The sequence below is a fragment of the Leuresthes tenuis genome, unplaced genomic scaffold, assembly GCF_036924035.1.
Source record: "Leuresthes tenuis unplaced genomic scaffold, fLeuTen1.0.hap1 SCAF_1, whole genome shotgun sequence".
NCBI classification, from domain to species: Eukaryota; Metazoa; Chordata; class Actinopteri; order Atheriniformes; family Atherinopsidae; genus Leuresthes; species Leuresthes tenuis.
Window position 1 is genome coordinate 23,196,838 of NW_027325355.1, and position 17,765 is coordinate 23,214,602.

The 17,765-nt window shown below is 41.5% G+C and overlaps 1 protein-coding gene across 1 annotated transcript; it reads right to left on the reverse strand.

Annotated features, from left to right (window-relative positions):
• Positions 1-7,559: 7,559 nt before the first annotated feature.
• Positions 7,560-16,520, reverse strand: ndfip2 (Nedd4 family interacting protein 2). Its single transcript, XM_072369463.1, has 8 exons — positions 16,289-16,520; positions 13,362-13,593; positions 13,006-13,136; positions 12,656-12,743; positions 10,329-10,453; positions 10,176-10,242; positions 9,973-10,078; positions 7,560-9,895 (listed from the first exon to the last, which is right to left on the reverse strand). The coding sequence occupies exons 1-7, from the start codon at positions 16,313-16,315 to the stop codon at positions 9,975-9,977; spliced, it is 774 nt and encodes a 257-aa protein (XP_072225564.1). The 5' UTR covers positions 16,316-16,520; the 3' UTR covers positions 7,560-9,895; positions 9,973-9,974.
• Positions 16,521-17,765: the final 1,245 nt, after the last annotated feature.

Below are 17,765 nucleotides of genomic sequence, written 5' to 3' on the forward strand. Positions count from 1 at the left end.
GTGCTCGCACGTGTGTTCGAATGCTGTTCCAGAAAAACAGAGCTGCATAGGAAGAAGGGGTAAATGATGTAGAAGTCAAACAAGGCTTAAAAAATACAAGCAAGGACGTGTGGGGGACAAAATTGGCAGGTATAGGATGTTTTGTTTGGTTAGCAATATTAGCAAGTTATTACTGGTTATTTTGGGTTAATTCCAAGCACTTTAACCTGCATAAAAAAAACATCTGGGGATTTTCACCAGCCTTGCATTGCAGGTTGCAGAAACTATCCTTTCAGGTGGAAAATCCATAGTTATCTCGACTTTTATGGAATTCCAGATGAGATGCAGAAGCCTGAATAAACCGTCCAGCTGCCTCTACGGTTTGTCACCATCAGTCGGCCGGGAAACACGTGCGTGAGAACGATGGTTAAACAGTGACAAAGCACTGAGACACAGTCTGACACGGAAAGGAACTGTTCATCAGGAGTTTGTTTTCTCATTGAATAGTTTGTCTTTCGTGTCTCCTTCCATCCACAAAGAGTCTGGCAGCTTTACTCTCTTCACATATATGCATTAAATATATATATATATATATATAAAACTAAGAACCGAACAGCAGAGCCTCGGGCATTAGGTCCTGTTTTGCATCCCGTTTAACACTCTGGTACAAATACTACTAATTATTGCCTTTTTGTCCTCTCTTTTGTGCTCGTGAAGTTTATATACATTCACCATAAGAACTCGAGAGGGTTCACAATTCACTTAAACTCATCTTAGCTCGAGGACCTCGGTATGGAAGTTTATTTAAGTTTATATATGTTCTACTGGCGCCTTGTGCATGTTCAGGACAACAAAATCAATTTTAGAGAAGTTCTGATGCAATCTGTTGGTTTTCTTAGCTCTGCAACTTTTGTTTAGTCTTAAATTTGACTAATTTGATTTGATTGGATTAGGTTTGTATTACAAAGAAGTTTAGTTTGTTAATGGTTTGAATTAGACTGCTTCTGATAGCATTTGGTACGATTTGGCGCTCCAAATCTATACAGATGTAGATAGTCATTTTTGTTTTACTTTTTCTAAAAATCAAGCTCAAAGAATCTGAAATAAACACACAAGTCCTCCCTCTCAAATATAGGTACGAACGTTCGAAGTTTCCCCACAAACGAATCTTTGAACTTCGAAGAAAAAAAAGCGACAGCCCTAAAAACTTTATGCTACATGTTCTGACCTGCTAGCTGCGCGAGCTGCATTTAAGTTAAATGATCAGTGATATATTCATATCTTACAGGAGTGTGAAACTTGTAGCTTCAGAATGAGATACAAAAACTTACTGAAACTTTTTACCAGTGGAAAAACATGTCAGATGCATCTTTAGTCACTTTCTGAATCCATTCTTCCTGTGAAATGCTCTACATAACGACTGGAAACGATTCCTGGAAAGAATTAACTCCTTTTCTCTCAGTTTACGCTCAAAGAACACTCCACACTTCGATAATACAACGTCTGATCAAAGAGTTCGGACAGACCCTCACATTCCACTGATAAATTCATCGTTAGTTTAAAGGATAACCTCTAAGTCACACGAAAGGGGTGTGAAAATGCCGAAAAAAATCGTAGAGTGTGCGAATGTATGTAAGTTTCACGGTGGTGCATCCATGTGAAATGTCACATTTCCTTGTTTGACATTTGACAGACAGTCATGTGTCCTGGAAGCCGTTCCAAAGCCTTTCTTCCTGTGAGCGCTAAAGACGCCTCAAGGCTTTGCTGTTTGTTGTGACTCCTGAATGAGGGAGGCGTGTGCGTACATGTTGATGTAGAAAGCGGAACTCGCAGCTATTCGGGTCTTCCGCAACATTGTGTTTTATGCCCACTTGAAAGCCGCACTGCCTTGTGCCAAAGGTATTACATATTTCCTCCCTGACACACTCGCACGGGGTGAGGAAGCTCTGGTCTTGTGTGGGTTACTGCTGTTCGGAGTCAACAAAGGGTTCAGTGCTGTAAATGCAGCATTCGCACAACTGTTTAAGCAGGAATATTCACCATAAAGCCTTTGGATCATAGAAACAAACGATTTTAAAAAAGCATTTAGTAACTGCTTCTTTTCTAGCTGTCAAACATATATAATTCACCATAAAGACACTTCTACATTGCAGATGATTTGGAGTTTTAGATCTATTCAGACTGGATAACTTGCCTTTTATGTCTGCATGTTAAAGCATTATATGTGGATTATACCTGCAAAATAAAATAAAAATGTCCTGAAATGGAATAATTCCATTTACTGCAAGTTGAACGCTCAGCACACAAAACCAAGTTTAACCTCTAAAACCTGTGGTTATAAAAAAAAGGTCGATAAACTTCACCAATCAGAGCACTTACTCAGCATTTGCCTCTATTTATATTTTGTTAGTTTCCCGTGTGACTTGATCAGTTAGCGATCAGACCACTAACATCTTTCCATTACCGCAGTGACCAAGAAATATTTCCACTCTGTAGCTTCTCTCCTAGATTTCAGTTTTTAATCTGATTATTTTAATCAACCAAAAGTTTTCCACTTGAAAAACAACGAAAATGAGTTACTGTGACCCAATTAAATTAATTTTGTGGCTCATCAGGGCACATTTTTGGCTATCAGAACACACCCACACACCGGAAAGCCGCTGGTTGAACTAGATACACACTTCACCGCACATCCTCACCCACGGTGTAGTAGCCAGGCAGCCGAGGCCCACGGATATGCTGCTGACAGAGATTGTCAGCAGAGTAATTTTCTCTGCATGTGTCAAGAGTTTACTTTGGGATCTGGCTGGGCCCTGACTGGGTCCCACCTGGTCGAAATGAGGGCGAGACACGCTTAGATAAGAGTACCGGAGAGCAAGAAAGGCTAAAGAGAATGAGGTCAGAGGGAGGAGAGAACCTAATAAAGGGAAACATTTGGAAACCGGAAGAGCGTTATGTAAATGAGCTGGTTATTAAGGCCCTTTAAAAGCGAGAGGCCAGATTGGGGCCGGGGGTAAGCTAGTAGCATAAATCTATGAGGTGAATAGGCTTCTCTGTTTGATGGAAGCTTTATCTTTCACTTTTTTTTTGTTGATTTAGCCAATTTAAACATTATCTTTTAAAAGTTTAGTCATTTTTTCATACAACCATAAAGTATTTACTCGACTTCCTCTCGTTCACTAGTTGTTATTCATAATTGAACTATTCACGGCTGTGGTCATGGGTAATGCGGCACTCGTCTGTTTCTGTGAATCTTTACCACAGAAAGTGTTTCTTCCTTTCTGGTAACGATCAGCAGGTTATTTGATTAACCACATGTGAACATCAGCCATCAAAGATTTTAAATGGTTTTAATGTGACAGAAATACAGGACGGAGCCACTCAGCTCGGTGACGTAGCATAAGAGAGTCAAGCTAGGACAAGTTTAATAATATGGCCATATAATTATAAGCCTGACAGTTGTTCGAGAGACCAGGAAAAAGCAAAGATTCTGAGAAATATTGTCCATCAGAGAGAAATTAACTTGTGGTGTGCTTAGCTGCGACATTAGCTAATTATTACCTACGATGTTTTCACAATACTGTAAATGTTGACATCAATTGTGAGAATTCAAAACTGCAGGTGGTGATTTACTCCTGGAGAATTCAATAGGAAACCAAACGGTTATAAGTCACATTATTAACTTTCCAAAGTAAAGCTACATTTCACCGTGCCTGCCACTGACAGAGCAGATTTATTTTTAGCTAAAAATAAATGCTAATCAGAACAGGGCCACCAAAGTAGTTCATTTTTCACCATCAAAAGCAACTCAGACCAAAAATAATTCATAGCGGTTTGAGCAGTTGCCATCTTGTGGATTTTTACACCACTTTGTCACCACCACAGCCCAGTTTGAACCGCACATTTATCAGCGCTGTTCGAAACTTTTAACTTAAAACTTTACCGTACCGTGCACAACAAACTCTTCACGTGGTATATTAGAAGTACTGCATAAACGTCATGGAACACGGTAGAAATAGACAAACTTGCACTGTACTCTGGTGGAGTATGCTAACGCTAGCTACTGCTAACTGGTGCTAACGTAAAAAATACTCCCGAGACGTCTTAAGTATGAAGACATTCGTGTTATTTTCCACCTGAGACACAGGATTAAAGAAATGATTAATCATATATGTACTGGAAGAATATTTGATGATTAAGTTATTCATTATGAACAGTAAACATGTTAGGGGTGAGTTATAATACAGTTCGTTTTAGAATATTTGGACGTTAGCTACGATTGATCAGCCGTGGCTCTGATAGTATTCTTCTCTTTCATTATTAGTATCTACAATAAAACAGTTTGAGTTGTTTTAGATGGTGAAAAAAAACGTTATAAATAGCCTGTTTAAGATTAACAGCAACATAAAATCAACAAACTCTGAAAATGCTCCGTGATATATCGTGTTTTGTACCTTTGTGGAGTAACACGTTGCTGTTACTTGCTCACATCACTGTTGTCAGCAACATGACAGGCACAGAGGAAGTGAGAAGCCGAAGGGGAACAACGTGCCGTGTCTAATGCGACACCTATCAAAACCTGGTGTATAATTTACACAGGAAGGGAAGAGCAACACCTGAACCTTGTCTGTCAGGAGGCAGGAGATGGCTTGTAGCTTCAAGGACTTCACAGCTCACAGGCGGATGTGGTCTGGCAGCCTCTTCTCACAGAAAGGATTGTGCTCTTGTCAAGCCTTGGCCTGGTGAAAAGCCATTCTTAAAATGTCTTCTTTTCCTTCCTGAATGATAAAAGAAATGTTTAGTGGGTAAAAGAGGTGCGCAGTTTGGCATTTTGTCAGTAAAACTGCAACAAGATTATGTCCATGTCTTCAAAGGAATGATGAGGGAATGGTGGAAATTGGACGCTTTTCCATGAATATTGTTTTCCATGGATACACAATTAAACAGTAGTCTTAATTCTTACTGCAGCACTCTTAACTTAAGTATTTCACTGAAGTCAAGCCTCATCACCAAGTCTGTGCTTGTACTGACAGAGGTGGTGAAAACGTGTGTAGACTGCGCTCCCTTGTGGTACAAAGAAGAAATAACATCCCCAGGTTTCAGAGAAAGTTGAAATATAGGTATTTATATATGTATTATATATCATTAATATGCCATTTAGGAGTCACAAGCCAGAACAGATGGGTTACTATTAAAATATCCAGAGGAACGGTCAGTGACAGTGAAGCCATTTCACATGATTTTGAGACATTTCATAACCTGGTTCAACCACTTTGAGCCAAATAAAAACATAACGTTTGAGTTGGTTTAGCCCTAAATGTTGCTTGTGTATCCAGATTCCTCAGTAGATGAGTCCTGATCCGTAAACTTTTAGTTGATATCGGTGGTCATCATCCTCACTGATATTTAAAAACAGTTGAAGTAGCTTTTAAAACGAGTAAAATGTTCTTTTTTTTAAAAAAAAATTGTGATTTATGATAAACATTTGAAATTGTTAAATGTTACCATGGTAACGTGCTAAAATCTTTTACGTCATAAAAACTATAGCTGCTTCACACGTTAGCACCCTAAAGGTTTTGTGCCTTGAAGCTGATGCAGCTTTTTACTGATGAACAGATTTTTCTGCCTCCTTACCAGTGGCCATCTTCACACAAACAACCAAGCTTTTAGATGTTTACAGGGCTGCTGTGTAGGGAGAGCCAGCCTTGTTAATAACCCGAGGCGCTGGGGCGTGAGGACATATTGAACTAACAGAGATCGAAAGCACTCCCAGAGCGGCCCTAAAGAACCACCAGCTTATATTTGCGAAGCGTATTTGACTAGGAAGGCTGAAGTGTGATCAGTGGTTAGGTCACACCACCATTTACACTTCAATGAAATTATAAGAGGAAAATGGGTCGCTAATCTCCACTGGACCATGGCTGACAAGCTATCAGGACATGAGTTAAACTATCATTCAGAAAAACGGAAAGTCAATGTTTTATAATACTTCCGTTGTTAGATTAGATCGTAAAGATGTCAACCATTAACCTTTGATAGTCCTGCATTGGCTTACTGAAGCAGTATTAATGACACCGTCCCCTTTGCCTGAAAACTCAATAGAGATTTATGATGAAAAGAGGCTATTTAGATTTTCTCTCATCTTAAATTGTGCCATTTCAAGCTATAGATGTTCTGAGTGCCTTTAAGTGATTTCACACATAAGAGACACGTTTCAATTGGAGGGAGGTTTTAGAAAGAGGAGTTAACTTTGACTCGAAATGACTAAAGCAGCAGATTAACATTAATCAAAGGCCATATTTAGCTCCATCTAGTGGTGAAGAAAATTTTTTAATTCGCCTAAAATATAAATATTGATGTGCCTGGAAAGAAATAAGTCGATTTTTAGTAGTCCAACATTAAAACTAGTGACATATTCAGATAAAGACATTGATTAACTATGTCAGGTGTTTTCAGTGTGCTCTGGTTAATACCTACCACAACCAGTGACCTGGCAACAGGGTCGTGGAAACGGAGTTCCTGTCCTTGTGGTACAAACTGCTGCAAAACCTTAAAATGTGCTCAAAGTGGCGTTATGTTGTCTTACCTGCAGGAGACGGCGGTTCAAAACCGTCAGCTTCGAGATTCAGGTGAAGCTAACTACTGTTGAAACATGGACAGAAGAGAACATCTGCACCAACAAAACTCAAACTTGAAGCAGTTCAACTGAATCTTTTCACCATTTAACTTTGCCATCAAACGGCTGCTTTCTTTGGCACCAATTGGGGCCGATGGAAATATCAATTACTTAAATTTTCCCTTTAATGCCGCAGAAACATCATGAAAACAGCTTTAATGTATGCTAGCTCATACGGCCTGCTGACTACAACTAGCCATCTACAGTCATAAGTTCAACACCAGCCGATAAAAACGTCGAGCCAATATATGTTCACGTCTCTGCAATATTTTCCTCAACTGCTATCAATGAAAACAGAGAAAACGTGAAGCCTTTTATCTCAAAATACAATTGTGAATGAATATTTCTCATTTGCTCTGAGAAACAAATAAAAACTTCCCACAGAGGTCAGATCTTCGAACACCCACTCCGTATTTTTTCGTACGAACTGCCAAAACCGGTTACAAACAGGAAGCCAACACAGGTAACCCCGTTGAAAATAGAAGAACCACAGAGACAGACACAACAATCAAATTAAACCCTATATCCTATAAGTTATTTCTCTTAAAGGTGCTCAATGCAGTGGAAACAAAGGAACCGGTTTGGCAGATTTCGTATTAGATGTTAACGTTATGTACGTATCGAAGGCGAGAGCCATCTCACAACTCTCAAAAATCAAAGAAAATATCAAGTTTTTCCACTTGAAAAAACAATTAAAATGAGTTACTGTGACCCAATTAAAACTTTAGACAAATGAATGTTTTGATCAAATGAAAAATGAAGGACAAACATGAACTCTGGCTTCAAAGGCCCACAGTCGGCTTATAGTGCCGACAGATGTGAGTTACGAACTTTAACGGCATCGGAAAATATCAGCCAGTAAACACTCTTTGTTTGAGGGCTTCATACACAATCCATCATAAAGTGTCAGTGGAAGGCTTTTGAACTTTATTGGCATATTTGCAAGATTTGTCATTTTAATTCCAGTTACAATAAATGCAAACCATCTGCTTCGTGTTATGAGAAGTTTCCTGGACCAGAAAAAAAAAGCTAAAACTTTGGCTGCTGCCTCATGTCCCCCCCACCCTGCTTGTTTATATACAAAGACAAAGATGTATTTGCAGTAGATTAATCCTAACATTAGCCCACTCGGGGTTAAATCGTGCAGCAGAGCTTTAATTCACTTGAAAGATATTGCTGAGATGAACTTTAGTGGGATATGACCAACAGATTAAAAAAAATAATCATTTCAAAAGACAGAAAATAGGGTTTGGCAATACTCAAACTGTCACAGTTTAGGTTAAAAGCAATTAAACAAGACACACACTAACAATATTATTATTTTGAGAAACAAAAGTGCAAAAGGCAGATCCATTTGGGATGATTAAGAATTCCAGTTAAAAAACTTGACTAAGATAACTTCTCTTTTTCTACCCCCACATCAAGTTTAGCAGATTCACAAATCTTACTGTACAGAAGTTCTTCAAAGTGCAAATATTATCAATTGGCATAAGCTTGTATATACATTTAATTTTCTAAAAGACATTTTCTTCTTTTTTCCCCCGTCCTTTCTCATCCAGTCAGACTGGAAACAAGATTTCTCAGGCTCCATTCAAACCAAACAGCATCCGGACTTCATCGCCTTCACGCTCACCAGAAAAAGCAACATCAAACCCGATTTTGTTGCTCTTCTTCTTCAAATAACAATAATAGTAATCAAAGGAGCCATTTCATATCACCACGAGGTTCTCACCCCCCCCTCAAAAAAAAAAAGGAACAAAGAAGAAGAAATATTTAAACCTAATAAAAGCTGAAACCCCAGAGAGAGATCCATGAGTTGAAGTCATGCAGAACATGCAGAACACGTCGTCTTTTACTTGGTGTTACAGTATTTTCCTCCACTTTACTGGGAGGTAAAATAAAGCTGGAAGGTGTGCACTTCATTCTGAACACAACAGGTCGTAACTTGGATCTCAGTCTGTGATGATTTAACTATTAAACTACGTCTATTTCATTACCACAGGACCTTTGATCCACTATAACTGTAGCTATAACAGATAAGTAAATTGCATAAGACTCTCGTTGTCCTCGTACGTTTCTGTATTGCATGTAAAATGCTTATAATCCCCCAGCACCGAAACAGGACGTGTCCGGTTTTAAGCCGCTTTCCACGGGCAAAAAACACCGTTTTTTTTCGTGTTAGCTCCACAGTAACTTTCAGGAAGTGAGTGTGAGAAAGCAGAAGCTTTACGGCTGAATGTGTCGAGATGAACTTGGCATGTGGGGTCGAATCTGTTCAGAATACAAACGGTTTTGGTTTAACACAATTAAACTATTGTTGGAAGCGTTCTTTTCATTTTTCTTTGATTCAAACAGGAGAAAATGAGGACCAGCACAGCTGTTAGCGTAGCCTTCAGAACCCGATGCTCAATAAACCTGTGCCCAAGCTAAGAGGGAGCAGCGGGTTTTAACGGGTCGAAAACTAGCACAATAATCTAAACCAGAGACGGAGAAAGCGGGAGCGTTTACCCGTCCTGGTTTGTCTTTGAAATGACCACAAAACTCCTGGTTTGAAACCAGTTTGTGTTAGCAAAGGTCATGTAGAGATGAACCCAGGTGTTTGGATGAAAAACAAATCATAGGGGTTCTCAGCAACAAAAGCCATCGACAGTCTCGCCTCGTACTGTTTCAGTTGCTGCTGTTTTTAGGGAGGAGGCTGAGATTTTTACCTGTGAACATTAAACATCACAGCCACGGAAATCGCACCTCAAACTGTTTGGGATAAGTTGTGTTGTGCCACAGTTCAGACAGAAATGTGAGAAACTTCGAAGCTAAAGAGGCCGACTGAACACTACAGGCTCAGAAAAAAGGCTCGCTGAACATTTAGGACTTAAAATAGCAAAGTTACTTGATAGTCACGGAGGTTTTACTGTTAACTCGGGAGAAGCAATTCATTCGTATGGATTTTCCACGCCGATTGAAGCCGTTTCGTTGTGCTTTGTGGGGAAATGCATTAGCTTTGAATCAAAGGAAAATGAAAAACAGAGAGAACCTGGGAAGAGATCTGCGGCTCGGCTCAGAAGAAGAAGCTTCAGAGCGAGTCGCGCTTTGCTATTTATGACACTGGTAACACTTTCTCCCCACTTCTTTCCGTCGTTCTTCCCCCGGTCTCCTCTCTTCGCTGTCGGGCTTCTCAGTCAGGTCATTCGAGGGGGAGGGAAGGAACTTCACATTGGAAAGGAACGCTGATGGCATGGAAACCTGGAGACAAACACATCCACCGATTAGGGCAAGGAGCAACCAACCAAAGTGTTTGTCTCTTTTTCTTTCTAGTTCACCTTTAGTAGAGGAAGAAGAGGCGTGTTCTGTGGGACGTGGCCATGTTCTCCGACATGTTGCGGACTTTAAGGTAGTTCACGAAACCCCTGAAGAACAGCAGGAGACCTGCAGAGGGACAATTATTCACTCACTTCACAACGAAAGGCCTTGGCTTTTATGGCAAGAGAAAACGATGCTGGTTCAGAGGCTGCAGTGCACTCACCGAGCAGCAGGAAGATCCACCACAGCCAGTACTGGCCGTTGAAGTATCCAGTGAAGTAGTCGGAAAACTGAACACAAAGCAAGAAACATGTCACCTAATGGAGGGAAAGTCTTTTGAGCTGATCTTTGAGGCATATTTTAAAAGAGAACATACCCTCACAATGAGAATCCACTTTATGAGGGAAAGGCCGAAGCCGCAGATGGCCCCGTAGCGCCCTGCGATGGTGTTGGTCAGACAGAAGGACAGACAGAACCCGATCCAGTTGAACAGGAAGGCCACTAAAGGGCAAACGCACGGACAAATTCATTTTAATGGGAACCGTGTCCGTTCATGGATAAGCTCAGAAGGTTTGAGACCTTAAAATGTGGAATCAGCTGAAGGAAAAACACTTGTACCGCTTTTAAAACCCGACATTTGCTGGAAAACTAGCTCGCCACTCGACCACAAATCATAAAATCTTTTTCTCTTAAGGGTTTAAATCAGGCCAAAAGAGGGCTTTGATTGAGAATGCTTAACCAGGGTTTAATAAATAGCTTTCTGAAATACCTGGACCACAGCCATCTTTCATCACAATATTTCATAGATAAAAACCACTGAAGATGAACAGCACACATCAGCTGTGGGATCAAAGAAAAGGAAACAAAGTCCTGCAGTTTAGTCACATCAGCAGCTCGGCTGGAGAGCATTTCATTTGAGGAAGAATAGAAAAATAAACCCCAGGGCTCCAGACCAACGTTTTGCACTGGTTGCAACAGCACAAAAGTTAGGTTTACAGGTTCAATCTTTTTTTTAAATAGCTGCCTGTATTTTAGGCAATATTGACTGGTAAATGATTAACTAACAATCTGGTCAACATAAAGTTCTTTATTTCGTTTTTTTTCTTGACTGAAAAGTGCTTCACTGAGCTGAAATTTAAACGTAAAACATCTCGAGATAAATTAAATTTAAAACATCTAAAAATCTCCAGCCAGTTACGACACTGCTCACCAAGAGCAGCAAATGCTTCATCTGAGGCAGCATAAACTCCTAAAACAAATAAAAAGATAATACCAGCCACTACAGATCAAGAGTTTATAATGCAATCTGCTTTTTAACCTGGTCGGCTCGCAGGAATGGGGCTCATTCATTAATATTATTATTGTTGTCATTAATAACTGCTCTGCTCAGACTCATGGGGGCCCTGCTTGTTTCCTGTCGTTTCCATAGCGATAGCTGCGTTACAAAAGACCGAAAAGCATGGCAGTCGCACTCAATGTGCGAGACTGGTAAGCCCTGGTTGTGACTTTCAGACGAATCAGGCCTTAATTTAACATTCTTCACGAAGAAGTTGTCAAACGTTCTTTTCATCTTATCATCCGCAGCCATTTCCACTCTAAAGCTGATGGGCCGAGGCCCCTCGCCTCCCCCCAGCTGACCGCAGCACGCGCATTTTCAAACGTACACATGTACAGGAATATCTGGACCACAGCCAATCAGAGGGGACTCCCGCCCTTCGCTATCTCTGATTGGTTTAGACCACAAATGGGCCTAATGTGGGTCTGTTGTTGAACCAAATGGAGGTTTTCAGACACTATTTTTCACCGGTGCGACCTTGGATTTCTTTTTAGTCACATCATTGAGAAATTAGGTCGCATGTGCAACCAAATTGGTCGCAATCTAGAGCCCAAACCCCCCAAAACAAGAAATAAACAGAAACCCAAGAAGAGGAACTACTAATAAGAGGTTTTACAGACAGGAAACCAGCTTCAGATGAAGAACCACTCACACGGTTTGCTTCTCATTTAATGTGCAGTTATTTTAATCATCCTCATGAGCTGCTTTTGTTTCAGAGAGAAAAGTCACCTGAAGTTTTCCGTGCAGTCGTTCCTGGATGTCTCAGGTGTTTATTTAATAAACTGACACCATATAAGTGCGTGTTTCTCTGTGAAAGGTGCCACAAACAGACAAAACGATGCCGACCGTCCTGTTTTAGTAACAGGAAATCGAAAACCATCAGATCACTACAGTGGTTCACTTCTGTAAACAAGGACTTTGTCTTTCTGGTGGCGATTGTCGATTTTCATCAACAAAGTCCAACTAATCCGCGTTTCTTCTTTAGGAAACTACAACAATCTCCGGTTAGGACTTATATCAGTTAATCCGGGGCTTAGTCTCAGAGTATTTTACACCATGACCGAGAAAAAGCAGATTTCCGTTAGTCTGCATTAAAAGGACATTTAAATCTGGGACAAGCTTTCATCTTTGTCCTGGAAACCACTCCTTGAAGCAGTACTTTGAAATAAATCCTCCTGAAATACATTCCTTTGAAGCAATTAAAGGGTTGTGGTGAAGTGGCGCTCTGAGTTAGGGGCACTGGTGGAAAAAGTTAGAGTGTCCTCCTGGCTGGCGGCTAACATTGTGTCACTCTTTGTTTAAACAGCCTCTGACCCGCTCTTCTGATTGCAAACAGAGATATTTGAGGGTGAATGAGACAGACTCACTGAAAAAGGCCAACATGAAGATTCCATCGTTTCCTACTCGAAGCTGATCGGCGTCGCTGAAATCGTCTCTGGGAGGGAACTCGTCATCCTTGGAAAAGGAGAAGCACATGAAAAATATATAAATAAGTTTAAAAAAGGACCAGAAGCACCAACTGTGCAAAGAAAAAAATCAATACTGGGGTTTGCAAAACACGTCTGACCTTCCTTATTCACTTCCAGCTTTTGTTTTGTTCAGACGTTTAAACCCAACCCAAGTGACTCACATTTCAAACAATACCGGCCACTTAGCTAACAAAAGCACAGGGCAGGAACACTGAAGAAGAGGCTCGTGAGTGGGCGTGTCTTCTTACCCGGGGCAGCACCTCCACTCTGGAGGCAGCCATGGCGGCAGCTTTGGCCTTCTCTGCTTCATCATATGTGGGTAGTGAGGTGGCGACGCTGTAGGGTGGAGGAACTGGAAAGTCGCCTTGGAAACTCGTCTCTGTGGAAACAACGTGGCGGAGAAGCCTTGGTTACAGAGAACACAGAGGGAACCGCACGCTGTTTCTGAGCAGAGCAAAGTCAGCTGCCAATAATGTGGTGATGTTGTCATGGAACTCAGCATGACTCATGGGTACAAACACAAAAATGAAGCCTTGCTGCTATTTCTGGGAGCTACAAACCGCACGCTGAGAACATCTCAAGGAGTTAGAATGCAAAGCAATACCAGGTGCTGCAGCCGCTGCACCCAGGTCAATGGAGGCGTAAGGAGGCGGCGGGGCCTCCGCCTCCCCTGGAGTCCTGGCGCCTGATGTCTCCCCTGCTGCCGGGGAAGGGGCCGGGCTGCCTTGGGCCTGGTTCGGCTCCTGTCGAGACGCTCTGGCCTGGGCTGTGGCAGAGGTGCACGGCTGCTGCTCGCTGTCGGCGGCGGCCTCCGAGGAGTCGTCCTCGTTGTGCAACTGAAAGAAGTGGAGACAGCGCCGTCAGCACAGCAGTTAGCCAAAACACGGGGCTGCTGGAGGGGGAAGGCGCACACTGTAACACTTATTATCACTCTCTGAGATTAGCTGCCACTGAAAACAACCAGCAAATAAAACAGTAATTAAGTTTCAGTTCACTTTTAACGAGGACATAATTAACAAGGTGAATCCCAAGGATATACTTTCAGATAAAGAAAGTAGGGGTGGTTTAGGACTTTTGAATGAACAGAACAGAACAATTCCTATATTATTAAGGAGCAAAAAGAGATTTTTAACATGAATGCCGGTTAATCCTGTCGATAAAAAGTATGTGTAGGAGGAGAATGACTGGCTGTGTTTGTCTGCTGTGAGCAGCACCGTTTGCCCTCAGCAGAATGTTTGGCCACGTGGGCAAGTCTCTGGAAAAAGGATCCGCAGGCACGTAATCAGTGAATGAGAGTCCCTGCCATATCCACGAGAGCCACCCACAGACTTAAGAAGATTAATTTTTGCCCGAGCTGAGCGCCAAACGCCTTCTGAAATTACAGAGGGGCGATGGAGACGTGATGCCCACAGAGGGGCTGGAAGGGCAAAGAAAAAGAGCAGCTCCTGCTGACCGTCCGAGGAGAGTTTATCATTTAATCAAGATTTATTAATACATTTATTTGATTAAGATTTAGGATCAGATGTATTGTCATGCTTTTAACCCATCCAGGTTGGCACCTGTTGAACACACACATGCACAGGGTCACACACTCAGAGACAGATGCCATACACTGGAGCAGCAGACAGCCATTCACAGCTCACGGGGAGCATGGGGGTACGGTGCCTTGCTCAAGGGCACCTTGTCCGTGACAAGGAGGTGGACTGACACCCCTCCAGCTGTCAGAGTGGGACTCGAACCCAGTAACCGGTTATTGAACGAACCACTGAGCCACGGTCGCTGCAGCTGCCTTTTATTCCAAAATAACAACACTGACACCAACTTTGTTCAAACAGGAAACTGAAGGAAAAAAATGCCCCGTTTTCTCAGACAAGACTGCGATTTCATGGTTGATTAACATGCATCTCACCCAAAGAACGAGCTGTTAAAAAACTACTGATAATCAAGCTCGATGCTGTTAATATAAACCAAAGATTTACTAGAAGGACACTCAGAGAGCAGAGTCCTCTGCGAAGGCTGATGAGGTTCTTCCTTCACCCCCCCTTAAGGTTTCATTGCACATGCTTGTGTGTTATCCTGCAGACACACACAGAGAAGTGAAAACACGCCACCTTCTTCTCGCGGTGGAGGAATGACAGAAATATCAAGGCGGTTGAACCAGTTCAGCTTGTTCTTAAAACAAATTTCTGAAGCGATGCTCTGCCTCTGACGCCTCCGCTGAGCTTGCACTTTGCACGATGTGGTCAGCTAATTATCAGAATTAAAAAATTATGTGTTTAAAAAGCTAACTGCAGACTTTTTCCTTGCTGTACCGGGAACTTTCTGGCTGTGGTTTAACACGACTGCAAACAGGGAAAACACCCATTATTAATTCATAACGTGTGAGTAATAAAGGGAGAAACTTTGTTTTTTTCTTTTTAAAAGACACAAGTTTGCTCTTCACCAAGTAGATAAACTTATCAGGGGAAGGGAGCGAGTAAATAAGTGGGTGACGACTGGCTCTGAATCAAGGACAAAGCAGAGGGGGTTACATAAGATATTAACAACATAGCCACAAGCGTCCTCATGTTTCCAAATATACTCGAAACCCATGCAGGCCTGCAAAGAACAGGAAATCTGAGTATTATGTGGAGACGAAGCAAAGTAATAGAAAGATGTGATGAGGAGACACAAACCACAGCTGTGCTGACCCTAGAAAAACCCTAAGAACACATATCAACTCCTACTGTGTTATTCTTGGTATCTGGAGTGTTATTGGCTCACACTGAATCCTGCGGGATTATTTGTCAAAACCACATCCACAGGAATCTGAGCACAAAGTGGGGATTTCTCTCGCCAGGATTAGGTGCGATTTCAAAACATCTCAGCCAGTTTTGTTACTGTATAAGCCCGTGAAGTTGTTAGGCGTGTCATGTGGAACATTTAACGGAATTATAGAAATAACAAAACACATGATCAGGTCAGAAAAGGCAAATCTTACTCACTTATTTAGGAATAACTGGCAAAAACCACTCGCTTGTTGTCTGCCTTCCCCGCCCTGTTAAAACTCGGCTAGCTTACTTTTTACAACAACAAAAAAAGACCACATAAATAACTGCTAATTAATAAATTCGCTTAAGGTTATTGGCGTCTGTGTTAACCTTCAAAAAGCTGTATCGTTTAACCTGCGAGGTGTAAACACAACTCGAACAACGTGCTTTAATGTCACAACTATTAGCAATCGAGTTAAACTTCAAAGGCCTACGAGCCTTAGCTTTGGCTAGGCTAGGCTAACGTTAGCTAGGCTAAGGGGGAAGTAGCTCGTGAGATGCTAATTGTCAAAACAAAGACTTTAAAGGAACATTAAAGACGAAATATAACGACGGTAAATGCCCAAAATGTGTTATATAATGCGTTTGTTATCGTCGCATTATAGTTAATAGAAAACAAATAGCGCTGGTTCGTTGTTTTGAACCGAGGCCCCGTTTCCTGTGACCGGCAGGCCGAGCTGTTAAACGGTGTTTTGAGCTCTGCTCGTCAGGCTGTACTCACCACTTGGTATCGGCTTGCTGGGTCCATCTCGACGAGATGCAGCTGGCTAAAAAAAAGCCAGCCGAGAGGGGAAAATAAAGAAAAAAGATGGAGGGAAATCTAACTTGCGTTTACTCCGAGGCTTCCGTCACGGACCAGACCCACTTCTGTCTCTGAAGGACCCTGACAAAAGGAGTGAAAGCAACTAAAGAAATGGCTGAAACGTCGGCGCACTCGCCTACAAAACACCGTTGTCGATGAAACAAACGTTAACCAAAAGAGTCACGTCTCTGTTTAATGTACGGACTTCCGGTTTAAAATTTCAAAATAAAACGGATAGCGCCAAAATAAGAACAAATGTCAGCTAAAGGCACTTCAATGATACAATCAAATTCAAGTAAATTAGAGTCCTACTCATTGTAATCACAATCCAATCAAATCCAATTAATTAAATTCAAAATTAGTCCATTTTCCAATTTCCTTGCTAAGGAAACCAACAGATTGCACTTCTCTTTGGTCCAGTTTCCCGTCCTGAGGGTGCACACGGCGACTGTGGAGAGAAACAAAGAGGAAGAAACCGCCATCAGAACCAGAACCAGGACGGGTGGCCATCCTCCTCGACCAGCTGGGGTGTGAGAAGACAGAAAAGAGGGGACAACAAACACCGTAACACCATTCAAAGGATACCTGCTGAGACAGAGAAACACAAGTTAATGATAACAATAATGCCAAAGTTACATGATGTCATTTGAGGAAATAAGAGGGGGAAAAAGAGAGTAAAGTGAGGAAAGGTGTGACAGATGAGGCCCCCCAGCAGTCTGGGCATATAGCAGCTTAACTATGGGATGTTTCAAGACCGTCTGAGCCATCCCTTAACAAAAAGGAAAGTTTAAAGCCTCATCTTAAATCTTATTTCTACATTTATTTATCCTTTCAGGCCCCAGCATTCAAACCAGAAGCCCACTTCCTGTGAGGCCGTATCATTTGAATTATTTGTGCCACCTCTATTAGTCCAAATCACCTCAAAAACCATGATCTAAGTACAGCACACGTAAATTAAGCTGCAATTAAGTATATTTACACTTAGTCTTACCCTGTTCAAAGTTCATGACTCCGTTGTATGTTCTTTTCAAATATAACAGGCATTACTGCTGTTATCCACCAATATTCATGTATCTCATGTTAATATGCACCTTGATACTCTATTTAGTCTTTGTCACTGATATGCACTCATATCTCAGTGCCAGTGTCGACTGTTTTTTAATTTATTTATCACCGCTTACTTTGTGTCCTATTTTTCGTGTACATTTTTCTTTTAATCGCACTACTCGTCTCAGAAAAGGTGTTTTACTTTAATTTAACCGTAAATGTTTTATTTTGAAGGCAGAAAACCCTGATTTCCGATTTAATTCTGACTCTAGCTACCTTGATCATGGTGGTTACTCACGGATTTCCACGGATTGAGAAATCGCGATGACGTCAAGACACGCTGAAAATT